This window comes from Mugil cephalus, chromosome 19, assembly GCF_022458985.1.
Source record: "Mugil cephalus isolate CIBA_MC_2020 chromosome 19, CIBA_Mcephalus_1.1, whole genome shotgun sequence".
Classification (NCBI taxonomy): Eukaryota; Metazoa; Chordata; class Actinopteri; order Mugiliformes; family Mugilidae; genus Mugil; species Mugil cephalus.
Window position 1 is genome coordinate 2992589 of NC_061788.1, and position 14306 is coordinate 3006894.

The 14306-nt window shown below is 42.6% G+C and overlaps 1 protein-coding gene across 1 annotated transcript in view; it reads left to right on the top strand.

The window, feature by feature from the left end:
- adamts6 (ADAM metallopeptidase with thrombospondin type 1 motif, 6) overlaps window positions 1-12429 on the top strand; it is a 67063-nt gene extending 54634 nt beyond the window's left edge. The window contains exons 21-25 of the mRNA XM_047570681.1: window positions 181-310; window positions 3435-3639; window positions 3726-3902; window positions 6894-7050; window positions 9489-12429. Of these exons, the coding sequence (XP_047426637.1) occupies window positions 181-310; window positions 3435-3639; window positions 3726-3902; window positions 6894-7050; window positions 9489-9598 (779 nt within the window). The 3' untranslated portion in view covers window positions 9599-12429. The remainder of the gene's footprint in view (window positions 1-180; window positions 311-3434; window positions 3640-3725; window positions 3903-6893; window positions 7051-9488) is intronic.
- The last annotated feature ends 1877 nt before the right edge of the window (window positions 12430-14306 follow it).

Genomic DNA, 14306 nt, shown 5'->3' on the forward strand with positions numbered 1-14306 from the left:
ACAGACTGAAAACGATACCATCCTCTACTCAAACACGGAGCTCGACACGGCCTCCGTGTTCATGCTTTTTTTTTTTTTTAAAGTGTGAGATCAGCTGAGCTCCGTACCGACGTATTGATCCGTCTTTCTTTCTTTCTTTCTTTCTTTCTCCCCCTCCCGCCCCCCAAAACATCCGTGCAGGCTCCCAGAAGCAGGAGGTGGTGTGTAAGAGGCTGGACGACAACTCGGTGGTGCAGAACAACTACTGTGACCCAGACAGCAAACCTCCAGACAACCAGAGGGACTGCAACACTGAGCCGTGTCCTCCAGAGTACGTACACTTCACCGCGATCTCTGGGGGTACTGCAGATTTAAACTGCAAATTTAAATTCTGTTAAATACACATTAACATGAATTCAGCATATTTTAGTAAAGAGATAAGGAATAGCTTAATATTGAATGCAAAATGATAATAATAATGTCTATTTATAAATACCTGAGTTTAATATAGAACACATATAGTAGGTAGGGGGTCCCTACCTTATCTTTCCATCAGTTTGGGGGTTCTTGGCCGTTGAAGACCCCTGATATAGACTTTTATTTTTTATTTATCATCTCGGGAATTAGAGAAAAAAAAATTCCTGGTCCAATCCAATCTTTATTTATGAAGTTCTTTAGAAATTAAACAGAGAATTAAATAAAATCAACGTCTTCTAGAGAGCATTTATTCATCCTTCATTCAGTTACTTTCTTTCCAGGAACGAGCTTTAAGCAATAAACTGACACATTATCATCTGAAATGTGCACAAGAGACACATTTGCTTAGTTTTAGCTCTGTTTTGGGTCTCCACCAGCTGAAGTCTCTGAAAGTTGAACTAATTTCAACTCGACGCGATGACCAACGTCCTAAATCCACCACACTGACAGTTGGCTCCTAGAACTAGCTCACAGATCAGCCATAACATTATGACTCATGACGGGAGAAGTGAATAATATTTAAACCATCTTGTGATAATTCAACCTTTTGGACCTGGCATTCATTCATGTGGATGTTACTTAGACATGTAGCACCCACCTAGACCAGACCAGACGCCCTCCATCCCATAGCAATGACACTCCTTGATGGCAGTAGCTAACAAACACACACAAAAACGCTTTAGGAACAACTAAAAAGAAACATAAAGATATTAGGAAGATGGTCATAATGTTATGCCTGATCAGTGTATACAAGAATGTCACCTAGGAAACCAGAGACCGTCTGTCATCTACAAAGATATAGAAAACGAGTGATTCCTTATATACGTCACTAGCGCTTAAATAGCTAAAGTCCATTAGCATTAGGGTTCGGTATTGGCAAGGACTTCACGATACGATACGTATCACGATACTTGAATCACGATACGATACATTATTGCGATATAATGATATTGCGATATTCTACACAGTTCACTGAGAAATTTTAAATGCAGCTTTAAGTACACGTTGTATATATGTTCATCAGATGACATCGGTGATAATTCATTGGATAAATTGAGTCAAAAAAATATTAATCTATTTGATCCATTTCCAGTTTATTACACTTGTAAAGAAAACATGGTGGAGGTGTGGAAGTCGTTCACGATCGCGATATATTGCCATAACGACATTTTTTCCCTAATTAGCTACACGCTATGTATGTAGCTCTTTGTGACTTGTACGTATGTAAGTCACTTTTTGTTTTTAGCAAAAATCACTCAAATCATCAAGAAGGAAATCAACTAGACCAAAACAGTTTGCTAAAAGACACTTTTTTTTTTTTTTTTTTTTTGAAGCGTAAGAGACGCCTCCATAGGAACGAGACTGACTCGTGATGTTAATTCACCTTCAATGAGCCCTGGTTGTAAAATGTGTTTGGAGGAAAATAAAGAAATGAGATGTCAGTGATTTATAACTTCATATGTTAACTATTTTCAAGGGTTCGCCTCGTGCCAAAAACAAGAGCCCCGAAAATGACCACCTGTGTTTGATTGTTTTGGCTCCTTCCACCAAAAAACCTCGAGGGGGGAACGCACACGTACACAGGTGGAATGTGAACTCGCGTTTGGTGGCCAAGCGTCCGTAAAAACCTCGGAGCTGGAAGCGTGTCCAGACTCACTCCGACCACGTCTGGGGAGATTAGTTTCAGACCATCTGACACTTCTTTTTCTGTACGAGAGCGAACGTCTTTTTCAGCCACAGAAAAAAAAAAAAAAAAAAAAAAAAAAAACAATGGTATTCTAATAAATCTACTGTATCAGCAGTAATTTGCTCAGACAACAGTCCCGGGTTTATTTATCTCCACATCTGTGTTCGGTGGATGCGGACTCGCGGTGTCTCATTTATTTTGATTAGGCTGCGCGCACTGAGTTATAGCTGGCACATGGCATTTGTGTCTGCTAGGAAGGCAAACACCTCTCGCTCAGCGTCAGGAAAAGGGCCGGCTGAAGGAGGCCGTGTAAACACAATTGTTTTAGAATAGCCAGCGGTTTTTTTACGGGCCCGGGTAATGAACGCCAGCACAGATGTTTGAACACGTCGTTAATTCTGTATACATTCCTTCGGATGATGTAACACCTCGCAGGGCTGGATGTGTTTGGAGGGCTGTTGTCTGAGTGGGGTTGTGATATTAATTGCCAACTCTCGAGGCGAGAGGGTTGAATAAGACTGACCTGGGATGACATCGCAGATGTAATAGACTCATCAGTGTCAGGGTTTCGTATCTGCGAACGCTCCTGCCTCCTGCCTACGAGATTAGTCAACGCATCGGATTCCTAGCAGGGTATCGATCTAAATATCGATAATACTGATACCACACCGGATCGATACAAGAAACCCGAGCATCACAGCAGCATCGCACATCTGGAATTGATGCTGTTCTTGAAATGCGTCGATACTCGGAAGAGAAATAATTACATGAATGAGTCAACCGTCCATCCCTGAGCAACTCTTACTCTTACAACTCTTATATTAAAACGTTGTTACTGACTTTGTTACTGACTTTATTTACTATTGTTGTTTGTGTTGTTAAATTGCTTTATATTGTAATTAGTTCATAGAAACAGGTTTATTTGACTAAAGTAATTTCCTTGTGTTTTATCATAATCATAATAAACTAATTAAAGGCAAAGTTATTCAATGATCATGACATTTCAAGTATCGGCGCTACCACCCCCGGATTAACTTGGTATCGGATCGATATCAAAATTCCCAGTATCGCCCACCCCTAATTCCTAGAGAGCAGTTTTAAAGCTCAACGTGGGACATATATATCGCCACCTAGTGTGGAGGAGGAGGAGGACATGTTCCCGTCAGTTATTTGATTTTCTCCGCTGCATGCAAAGATTAATCTGTGCATGTAAACATACTGTATGATAGGACAGGTGATGACGAGTAGCTTTTACATCAGCGCTGTTTTCTGTGGTGCTTCTTCCCTGCAGGTGGTTTATTGGCGACTGGTCGGAGTGCGGGAAGACGTGCGACGGCGGGACGAGGACGAGGACGGTCCTGTGCATCAGGAAGATCGGCCCGGCCGAGGAGGAGACGCTGGAGGACACCCACTGTCTGACCCACCGGCCCATCGAGAGAGAGTCCTGCAACAACCAGTCCTGCCCCCCCAAGTGGGTCACCCTGGACTGGTCTGAGGTGAGGGAAGGGTTTCATTTGTGTTGTGTCTTTTATCTCACTGTGCCACCTCCTCACATGTCCTCCTCCTCCTCATCTGTCTGCAGTGCACGCCCAAATGTGGCCCCGGCTTCAAGCACCGCATCGCTTTGTGCAAGAGCAGCGACCTGACCAAGACGTTCCCGCCCGCGCACTGCCCCAGCCACAACAAACCTCCGGTCCGAATCCGCTGCAGCCTGGGACGCTGCCCACCTCCCCGCTGGATCCCCGGTGAATGGGGTCAGGTAAGACTGCCTGAACAACTTCTTCTTCTTCTTCTTCTTCTTCTTCTTTTTTACGCGGCGCAGTACGGCGGGTAATCCTTTAAAAGGATAGCCTGAATGTTTAACAGACAAAAACGTGCACGGATAGATTCCATGTGTCTGTGAGTGGTTAGTATAATTTACACCTGATGACATAGAGGCGGGGAGGGGAGGGAAGGGGAGGCAGGTCTGCGTAGAGGCTGTGTTTGGGAGTCCGTGAGCTCCGGCTGAGGCCTGGAGTGTGTGATGGGTGGCAGTAATATCCTTCTGGCTGTTTGAAGTTTATCTCTGCCTCAGACCAGACCTCCCCTCCCCTCCCCTTCAACCCCCCAACCCCTCCACTCTCCCACCCCAGTCACTTCCAGGAACAGCGTTTTGAGGAAGACAGAGGAGCAAGCATTCTCCGGCTCGGCCTGATGTGACTTAGTGCGCTCAAGGAAAAAAAAAAAAAAAAGCTGCTGAGCACTTTACAACACAGCTGACTCATGTTGGTGGGAGGACGCCAACAAGTCGTGCGTCAGAGATAGTTGTATCTGCGAAAAAGAAAAAAAGGATGGCTTGTTATTTAGTAGGGGTTTGTTAATAAAGAGGATTTTTTATTATTTTTTTTTTAAAACAGAGCACTCCGATGTTTTAGAAGCGGCGTTGCTAGGGTCAGATGTCAAAGGTCAGGACTCTCCTCGTATCGGACGCATCAGTTTAACTTATTTACGGTTCAATCAGAGCCGATAGCGGCCGTAAACAGAGCTGATAACCTCAGCGTGGGGCTTTATCTCACAGAGCAACAGCTGGACTCTGCTCTGCTTCTCTTTCGTGGCCGTAATTACAAGCTTCACCTTCGTACGCCACCGATTCCTTTTACTTCACGGGCCTTCGAAAGCATCGCACAGGGAGCTACTGAGCACATTAGTCTCCCAGGCCACAAAGGTCATCGGTTCAAATCCCATTTAAGTTGCACCACTGACGTACAGCATCTGTCATGGCCGCTGGCCGGGCCCTTAATAACAAGAGGCTCTAATTGGGAAGGGATGACATGTGGACTCAGTGATCTGAGGGAGGATCATTGAAGGTGACTGGAAAGACACTCGACCCACAGGCACAGGTTGATGTCGGACAGGTGTGTTGTACTTATACTCGCCTTTATTTTCCCCCTATTCTGCAAAAAAAAGAGTTTAATAACCACCCAGAAGAAGAGCAGGGTCATTATTTTATTACAGCTGGCACTCTGACAGAAGCTAGAGGCAGAGCTAATGTTTCAGTCGATGTGGACCATGTGCCAAAGGAGGAACCTGCAGGTTGCTTTTATTAGGATGTTAAACTACAGTGCTTAGAGACTTGCTTGCAAAGTAATCCTAAATAAGTGAACAGTACTGGCAGAAATCCCTGCAGATCTTATTAAATATTTTTTCAGTTACGGCAAAGAAGCAAACTTATTAAAAGCTGATAAAAATACGGTGCTCCATAAAAAAAAAAAAGTAAAGCAACTTTTTGCATCATTTAATCCCGTAGATAAAACAAGAGTAGTCTTTATTGGTACATTAATTCTGTAAGTGAAGTTAATTTACTTTTGCAGATGATGTCAACTTGCTTTTACAAGTTGACTTTATCCAGAAAAGTAAATGGAAGATAGCTGGTATTTATATCAGTACATGGCCGGCTTATTTTTTATTTTTTTTATTTTTAGGTTATTTAATTGGGACAACGCGCATTTATCAACATTGATGTTAGTCGTTTGTGTAAATGCGCCGAACTTAGCACAAATGCTAATTTTCAGCCGTAGTCCCGTAGATTTACAGCTAAAACCTCTTGCTAACGATGTTTGCTAACGGCTACCCAGCGTTAGCTAGCCATTGTTAGCGCGACATGGGCTTGTAGTTCCCATATAATACGTGAAAACCTTAAATGACACTGTAAAAGCATTTCAGTTCATTTTATGTACGACTGATTTAATGCAGCAAATTACTCAGAAGTGCTAATAAACGGAATATTACAGGAGCTTCTAATGACTGTTTACACACGGGGCAGCCATCTTGGCATAACGGCTAACCGGTGTTAGCTAACGGCTAATCGGTGTTAGCTCCGTAAGCTAACGTTACGTAGGGGAAAAACACAAATGTGTTTACTTTAAATTACAGTCATTTGCAAACGTTAGCCTGAACTTAAAACTGAATCAAGTATTTTAAAACAACATGCTAACATTAGTTTCACATAAAAGGTCTTTTGAGGCCATTTGCTAATTCCAAATGTCATACTTATACATTTCTACAATATTAAACCTGAAAGACGGCAGTAATTAACCAACTATATCACTAACATTAACTTAATTCCTTAATAACCTAAAGTCACGTCGTCCACTTTTTCCACTTACATATAGCTTGTTAATGAAAAAAAAAATCAAAATGACTTGTAGTTTGAACAAATTCAAAACATTCATGTCAAGAGACAAAATTTGTTTTTTATTGTTATTATCACAGGCTTATTTATGTTAAAATTACATATTCTAAGATTGAGTTTTTTTCTGTGTAGAAATTCAAGAAGTAAGTCCAAAACAAAGCTTGTTCTATTTTACAAAGACCCGATTAAACAACATTGACATTTTGTCCAGAGAAGACAAGTGTATTTTTGAGATTATTAGCAGGATAAATTGTCGGACTTTTCAGTTCCTCCAGGTTTTGCAGAAACAGGAAGAGAGAAACACACCAACACGAAATACCTGCGTGCATGAGATTCCTACAGGAAGGAAAACATAAATAGAAAATAGAAAGTCAAAGTTTGCATGTTTTTTTGAGGTTGGGAAGCAGAGACGAGCAGAAAGCTGATTGGTTGATTGGATCAAGTGGGCGCGTGAGGTCAGTGCAGACTTCGCTGCCCGGCTCTCAGGGTCACAGAGGCAGGATGGTCCTCGTTGACCTCGTTAAACCCGTTGCCTTAATGTGGCCCCTGTGCGTTTCTGTCTTTCCCGTCTCGTTCCAGTGTTCGGCTCAGTGTGGCCTGGGCCAGCAGATGAGGACGGTGCAGTGCCTGTCCTACACGGGGCAGCCGTCGAACGAGTGCGCCGAGTCCCTCCGACCCACCACCATGCAGCAGTGCGAGAGCAGGTGTGACGCCACGCCGATCTCCAACGGCGACGGTAAGATCTGGCCTCAGCATCCTTCACATGTGAACACACGGTTTCCTTTACAAAATAAAACAGGTTTTAAAGCTTATAAACTGTCTCTATCTCCATCCTCACTGTTCTACTATGACCTAAACACACTTGGATGACACACTCCTCTACATTTTGCCAGCTACATTAATCTTTCCAGCGAGGTTGGCTCCTGGTCAAAGCGAAGCGGCTCAGCCCTCCATATACACTTACACATGATGGATGGCTATTCAGATGCACACAGAAGGGCCCTTCGATTAGCCTGAATGGAAAACGTGAGCAGCGTTTACAGGCTGGCTAATGGGATTAGCTGTGGGCTAATTGTTCCTTTACGGACAGGCAGTGAGGCAATGTCTCGTTTCATTTGGCTCCGAGGAGGCAGGGGCCAAAGCCTAATAAGGGAAGACACTCTGATCGTGATAAGGCATTTAGAGCGCTGCCTGAGCGGCATCCAGCGAGCGCTTTGTGTGTGAGCTTCCATCGCGGGGATGGCAGTCGGCCCAGTGAGTGAACGGGGCCAGGATCTCGGCCTCCGAGTCCAAGTATAGCTGCAGGGTTTTACTCTGACGGGGCCCCAGGGAGACGGAGCGGTCCTCGTGTAGCAGGTTAGCCCCCAGTTTGTGCCTCTCGTATTTTATCTGTACGTATCCGTCACGGTGATAACAATCCCATTTTCCCATAAATACACCAGATATTTTTCGGTTGGTTGTTTAAGAAGTTAAATTTATTCCGAAGGTATTTCCTGAATCCGTAACAGCTCTTTTAAACCACATCAGTGAAAGAATACTCATTAGTTGCACAATAAGAGGAGATTTTAACCCTTTTCCTAAGTTTCTGAGACTTTAGACCTCAGTCAAACTTTAGGAAATTATCATTTCTTTCCGAATAACCATGTATTTTGTATATTATAAATGTTGCAAATGAGAAAATACTTCATTTTTGTTTAATTTTATGAAGGTTGAATGAATATCACACGTCATTTCTAGCTACTTGTTCTTGACAGATCCAAGGATGTTGTCCAAGTTTTTCATTCTGCATCTGGAATATTTCTTAGCAACCATTTTTAATTCATTATAAAAGTGAATTGTAGAAAGATGATGCAAAACTCGTTGAGCTCATTAATTAACCGCTAGTTTTCCTGCAGACATTGGAGACTAGTTGGGTATTTAGCAGCTAAAAGGGTAGAAAGTTCGCTCAAGAGTTGGTGGAGACCAAAAAAGGAGCTAAAAGAGCTAAAAGAACGGGGAACATTGGATCACGTTGCAGCAGAACAACTTTCTGCTGCCTCCAGCTGTTCTAAAGCTGTGGTTGTGAGAAATATCGCTTTTATTTAGCAAAAAACTGTAATGGAAATGTTTATTGTCTATTGTTTAAGGATCCCCATTAACACGGAAAACAAAACAAAAATACATCAAATGCATATGACAATTACATAATGTGTAAAGGAAATGCAGCTAATTTCATGTATATTCATGGTCTTTATAGGTGGTTTAGGCTTCAATTTGACGCCGTAGCCATGGCGACAGAGCTGTGATTGGTCCCATTGGTGGTAGCCTGTTTCCTCTTTAATATTTCCAGTTGATTTTCCATCTATGCAATTTCCGAATTGATGGAACATGTTGAGGAAAGGTTAACTGAGGACGTTTGGAGATACAAACATTTGTGCGACTCGTGTTCGGCGAAATTTCAGCAAAATTTTCAGTCGCCATTGTTGAAATCGAAGTAGGAAGTGGAAACAGAGATTTGGGTGATGTTGTTACAGAGTAAGACTGATGAGAACAAAAGTATAAATGCTTCTCTCATGCGGTAGCTTAAATGAGCTTTTACTATGTCCAACTTCGATTAACATCAGTTGGTTTTTCAGCTTTTTCGTTAGCTTTACCTGTTAGCTTTACCCGATATGTAAATATTTTTTTGCACTTTAAAATATTTACTGTTATATTCATTCATTATGACACAGGATGAGATGTTACAAGTTGTATGCGAAGATCTGAGGCAAAACGCATTTAGAAGCTCAGTCCAGCTGAAAAACCGACTAGCAGGTTAGCAGGAAGCTAGCAGCTAGCAACCAAGAAGAAGACACCAGCTAACTAGCCTAGCCAATAGCAGTATGCAGCACATCATTGGGGTTTTAAATCATTAACTGAGGTCCACAAAACCTCAAGAAGGTTTAAGAGTGAGTTCCAGCGTCCTGGAGTCACTTCCCTCCATGCTGCCACCACACAACTGCGTGACTTTCAACCACTATTCAAGAAAATACGCAATTGTGTCGGTCGGTGTCCAAGCTACCTCTTAACCCTGGTTCTCGTGTCTTACGGGAAAACCACGCGGGAAAATATATCTTATCTTATCTTACCTTATCTTATCTCATCTGAAACCAAACAGGACCTCTCTAACCCATCTCTTCTTCTTTCTCTCTGCAGAATGCAAGGACGTAAACAAAGTGGCCTACTGCCCTCTGGTCCTGAAGTTCAAGTTCTGCAGCCGAGCGTACTTCAGACAGATGTGCTGCAAGACCTGCCAGGGACACTGACCCTCGGACAGAGGAGACGTAGCAAAAAAAAAGAAAAATTTAATAAAGTATCGAGCGATGCAGCAAGATGGAGGGAGAGGACCGGCCAGACTGAGGAGAAGAAAAAAGAAAAGCCAAGACTCTGGAGCAGAAAGAAAAAAGAGATCAGCGCCGCCGTCGTCCTCCTGCCCTCTTCATCGTGGTGGAACCCAAACCACTGCTCAGCCGGCGACGCTGACACACACTTAAAATTTCACTTCTGTGAAGTGGAACTGGGAAGATTGTTTGTTGCTGATGTTATTTTTTTATTATAATAATAATTATTGATATCATTGTTAGTCTTCCTCCGTGTTTCATGAATCCAAAGTGCTGGACACATCGGCTCGCAGCGGGGGCGTCCAGCTCCTGCGTTTTGGGACGACTGTGATGGTGCTGTTGGCGGGCAGACTTCAGGCTTCGGTGCACTTTTTTTTTTTTTTTTTTTTTGTCTTCCCGTGTAAATACTAAATGCCAATTTACCGCTCACGTACGACAGAGAACCCCCATCGGTGTACTGTATATTTATTCCAAACAGAGCTGATCGTGTCTGATAGTATGACAGCAGCCTACTGGCACGGAAGGGAATGTAATGTGATTCGATTCATATTCAGTGTGCTGGAATGGAAATATTACATACTGTAACGTACCCTTATATACTGTAAGGACTTATATATTATATATTATACATGATGATGATTAATCGAGGGTTAGGAGAGGAGTTTAAAGTCATTTTTTTTTTAGTTTTATTTTTTCCCCCTGGACGTGTGCCTTAGTTCCTAACAGTCAAATAAAAAGAAAGTTCATCCAAAGTGTGTATATATATGTGTGTATATATATATATATATATATACACGCAGTGGATGTGAGACAGTTGCCAAGCTGGCAAACGTCGAGGAGCTTTCCGTTCACATTTGAAGGATTCGTTTTGAAGGAGCATTTTCTATGAAGCAGCATCAGTATCTTAAACTCTTTTCAAGGCTGGTTGATCATCATCTCACCACGCGTCGGTCGGACGTCACAGCTCAGCAGAAAGTGTTAAAGGAGGAGTTAGTTCAACATTTGGGGACACGGAGCTGTTAGCTCGCTAGGTTAGCTTAGCTTACCATAAGGATTGACTTTGAAGTTATAGTTGCAGTGCAAGAAACTGAAGACTCCAGAAACAAAAAACACACCAAAAAAAAAAAGAAAACTGGGCTCGTAGAGTTTCCTTCGTCGTGACTAAGGGTCCAGTCATGCGACACCCACACATGTTCCCATTTAAACCCCAGCTCCCCACCGGCCCTTTAGAGCTGGAGACTGGGATGAAACGTCTAAATGTCACGTTGACCTTTCATTTTGGATAAACACCGCGACCTGGATGACTGAGAACCTTCACAGACGTTAACTACCACAATCCAGTCGGTGGGAAACACTTGATCCGATCCACCCGTGGTCTGGCTGGAACAAATCCAGTGTTTCTGAGCGTGTTTTTGCTCCACGTGGGATGAAGAAGATGAACTAAATGAGTTTCCAGTAGGAACTCAGGGAACACAGGAGATAAACGAAGGTGGAATCCACGTGGGCAGCGGCATTGGAAGGTTTTATAGTGATGGATATTTCAGGGCACGCAGCGTCCATGCAGACAAAAACGCGGTCAAAATAAGTCGCTGCAATACTGCGTGCGGCCACTAGGACAAACAGCTAGTCCACGATTGAACTCTAATAAGATTTAGGGCCTGTTTCTAGTATTTATTTTAGCCAACCCATCCGTTAAAGGCATATTTGTTTCAAAATGTTGAACTATTCCAACTCACACACCACGTATCCGGACTTCAGCCAACTCAACGGTGCTTCCCCTCCTGTTGTATTGTATTTTTTATTATTTTTAATTTCCACGGAGTACTGTGTTTACCTCTTCTTTTCCTCCTGCTACGCTCCGTTGGTTGCGGCCTCCCTGGGCTTCTGGTGCTAATCAAGCGGGTGCTTCCATTCAAACCCTCCTCCAAACAAATATGAAATAATGTACGCGTCAATATCTCTGTTTGGTAAATGCTGGTCATGTCCTTGTTTTAGTTTTGTGTCTGTTTATACCTCACACTGGGAATTTTCATTGTTTAACCGTGCATTTATCGATTGTGCAACTAACAAGAAAAAAAAATAAGAAAAATGGACGCTCGCCTCCCCCCCCTCCTTCCTCCTTCCCCCAACACGGATCCCTTCACCACACGCTTGCCACAGAAGGAGAAATCCGAGAGACAATGCAAGGCGTGTAGGAAAAAAAAACATTTTTTTTTTGCTGCTGCTACGATTTCTGTAGCCACCTTCAGTATGAACACATTTTAAAACGGTTATTTTACCGAAACCTTGAATGAGCCGGGGGGGTCGGGACAGGACGGTGGACGCTGGGAGGCTCGGACACGACCCGTCCGCCCGGGGACAAGGAGCCTCCAAAACGAACACGAGACGACGTGAACTCGATCAAACTGGTCCTCATTGCTGTGAACCTGGATGTCTGAATGTCACATTGCTTAATTACCTTAAAAAAATAAAATTATTAAAAAAAGAAAGAAAAAAAGTGCAAGAGAAATGAAAAGCATCATGTGATTAGCTGCATATATTTTATATTCAGTATTAATGTTGGTACACTGTTACTAATTTTTTTTCCTTTCAAATGTAAATTATATGCTAATTTATTGCATTGTCTCACTTGTACATTTATTTCACTGCATGCAAACAGAAATTTAGCATAGTGAAAAAAATGCAGTGATGCAGCCCTTCACCAACATTCTTTTTTTTTTAAGTAGATACAATAAAAAGAGCAGCTTTTAAAGAGACTCTCGAGTTTGTCCTTTCATTTTATGTCAAAATCTAAACACACTAATCAAGCATAACATTATGACCACCTTCCTATCGGGCCATTAATTTAAGCTCTAGCATTTGTCCAATGAATTATCACCGATGTCTAAACAGACATTCCTCTTTTGGTTCACATAAGCAAATATTTTTAATCGTAAAGAATGATGTCCATAAACGAAAACCATTTGCCCTTCTAGGTTCAACACCTGACATAGGTAGTGCACTGCATACTCTCTTTCCTTATCCCACAACTGTAAACGGTAACACAACCCTTTAACCCTCTGGAGTCGACAGACGCGCCGGTGCGTCCAAATCACATGACCAATTAAAGACGACGGAGCAGCAAGAAGTCTCCATTTTCGTGCTAGCTTTAACCTATAGACCAGTTTTTAAATTGTGTTGCTAGGCCAAGTAGAGGTAGACTAATTCTAAATAATTTACGCCACAGTTTTTCCTGAATATTGCTGTCGTGTTGATGCGCGTCTGGTGCACGGTAGCAGGCGGAGATCGCTAGCTTGAAAGCAACAAAAAACAAAACAAAACAAAAAACAGGACAGCCCCTTTCCTATTGGTGGAAAAATGCATCCCATCAACCAATTAGGAAATGATTTGTCAACGGTTGCTAAGGAACAGGGTGAAGTAGTGACTGCAGCCAAAGAAAGAAGCCAGATTTGGGACTTTTAGATATTATTACTTATCGTGGCACCTGATAGTTTAAAATGGTAAATAGTTTAATGGAAATAGTTATAAATAGCTTCTTGTTTGCTAAATTTATGCATAAGCTTTTGAAATTTACACTTTAGATTTCAGAAGTTATAAAAATGGTTCGTTTAATCTAACTACTTCCTTCTGGGACTTGTTGGTCTTAGTCTGGTTTTAGGTCCAGTGTGTTAATACAGTCTGTTAAAATGGAAAAAAAAAAAGATTGTAAAATGACACCAAAGAAGGAAACCAAACAAGGCAACAAGATCAAGAGTTTTTAAGATGAAATACAAAAACCAAAAAGTAGTCAAAAACATATTTGGCTCTTACAACGCCGTTCATGCAGCATGTTCCAGTTTCTGACCAATCACAGAACAGTTGGCCGACACAACACTAGAGAAAAAGTTCTGCCTGGTTCATGTGTCACGAACAGAAGTTTGTTGTCGCTCCTCGTAGAGTACGTAACAGCTTTAAATAACATCCACATGAATGAATGCCAGGTCCAAGAGTTTCCCAGTACTCAGAAGTTATTAACTTCTCCTGTCAGTGGTTTTAATGTTGTGGCTGATCGGTGTATACATGGGCCCCCGTGCAGCATTTCCAGTGGAGTGCGTGTTAAGCTGTGCTGAGGATCAGATGAGAGGCCAGACTTGATGCTCCGTTCTCACAGGCTTTCAGAGATACACACTCCTGTCCTTTCATTCAACTCTTGGAAAGCACCCACAGCATGAGAACAGCTAATGGCTCCAGACCAGGACACCCATTCACTCCCCTGCCTCAGTTTAGGGTGACCGGATCGAGAGAAGGAGCTTTTGTTCCAGCTGCATCATCATCATCATCATCATCATCATCATCCTCTGAGGTCCGGGGGCAGTGATAAATGTCAGCTACCGTGAGCTGTCTCGGCTGCGTTGCCATAGCATTACTATTATTACGCCGCTCCCCTTGTCCTAATCCCACACCTCGAGTGTCTGGATTCGCTCTTTTTTCTGGGAGCTGTGAGGTTTCCACTCTCCTTGGTAATTAATTCCAAATAAACAGAAACTAGCCCACTTGGCTGGGAGGCCGCCGCCGCCTTCTTCTAATCCGCAGCGTCCAATTACAGCGGGAGACAGATGGCCTGTTTGGTTTAATGTAACCAGTTTAGAATACC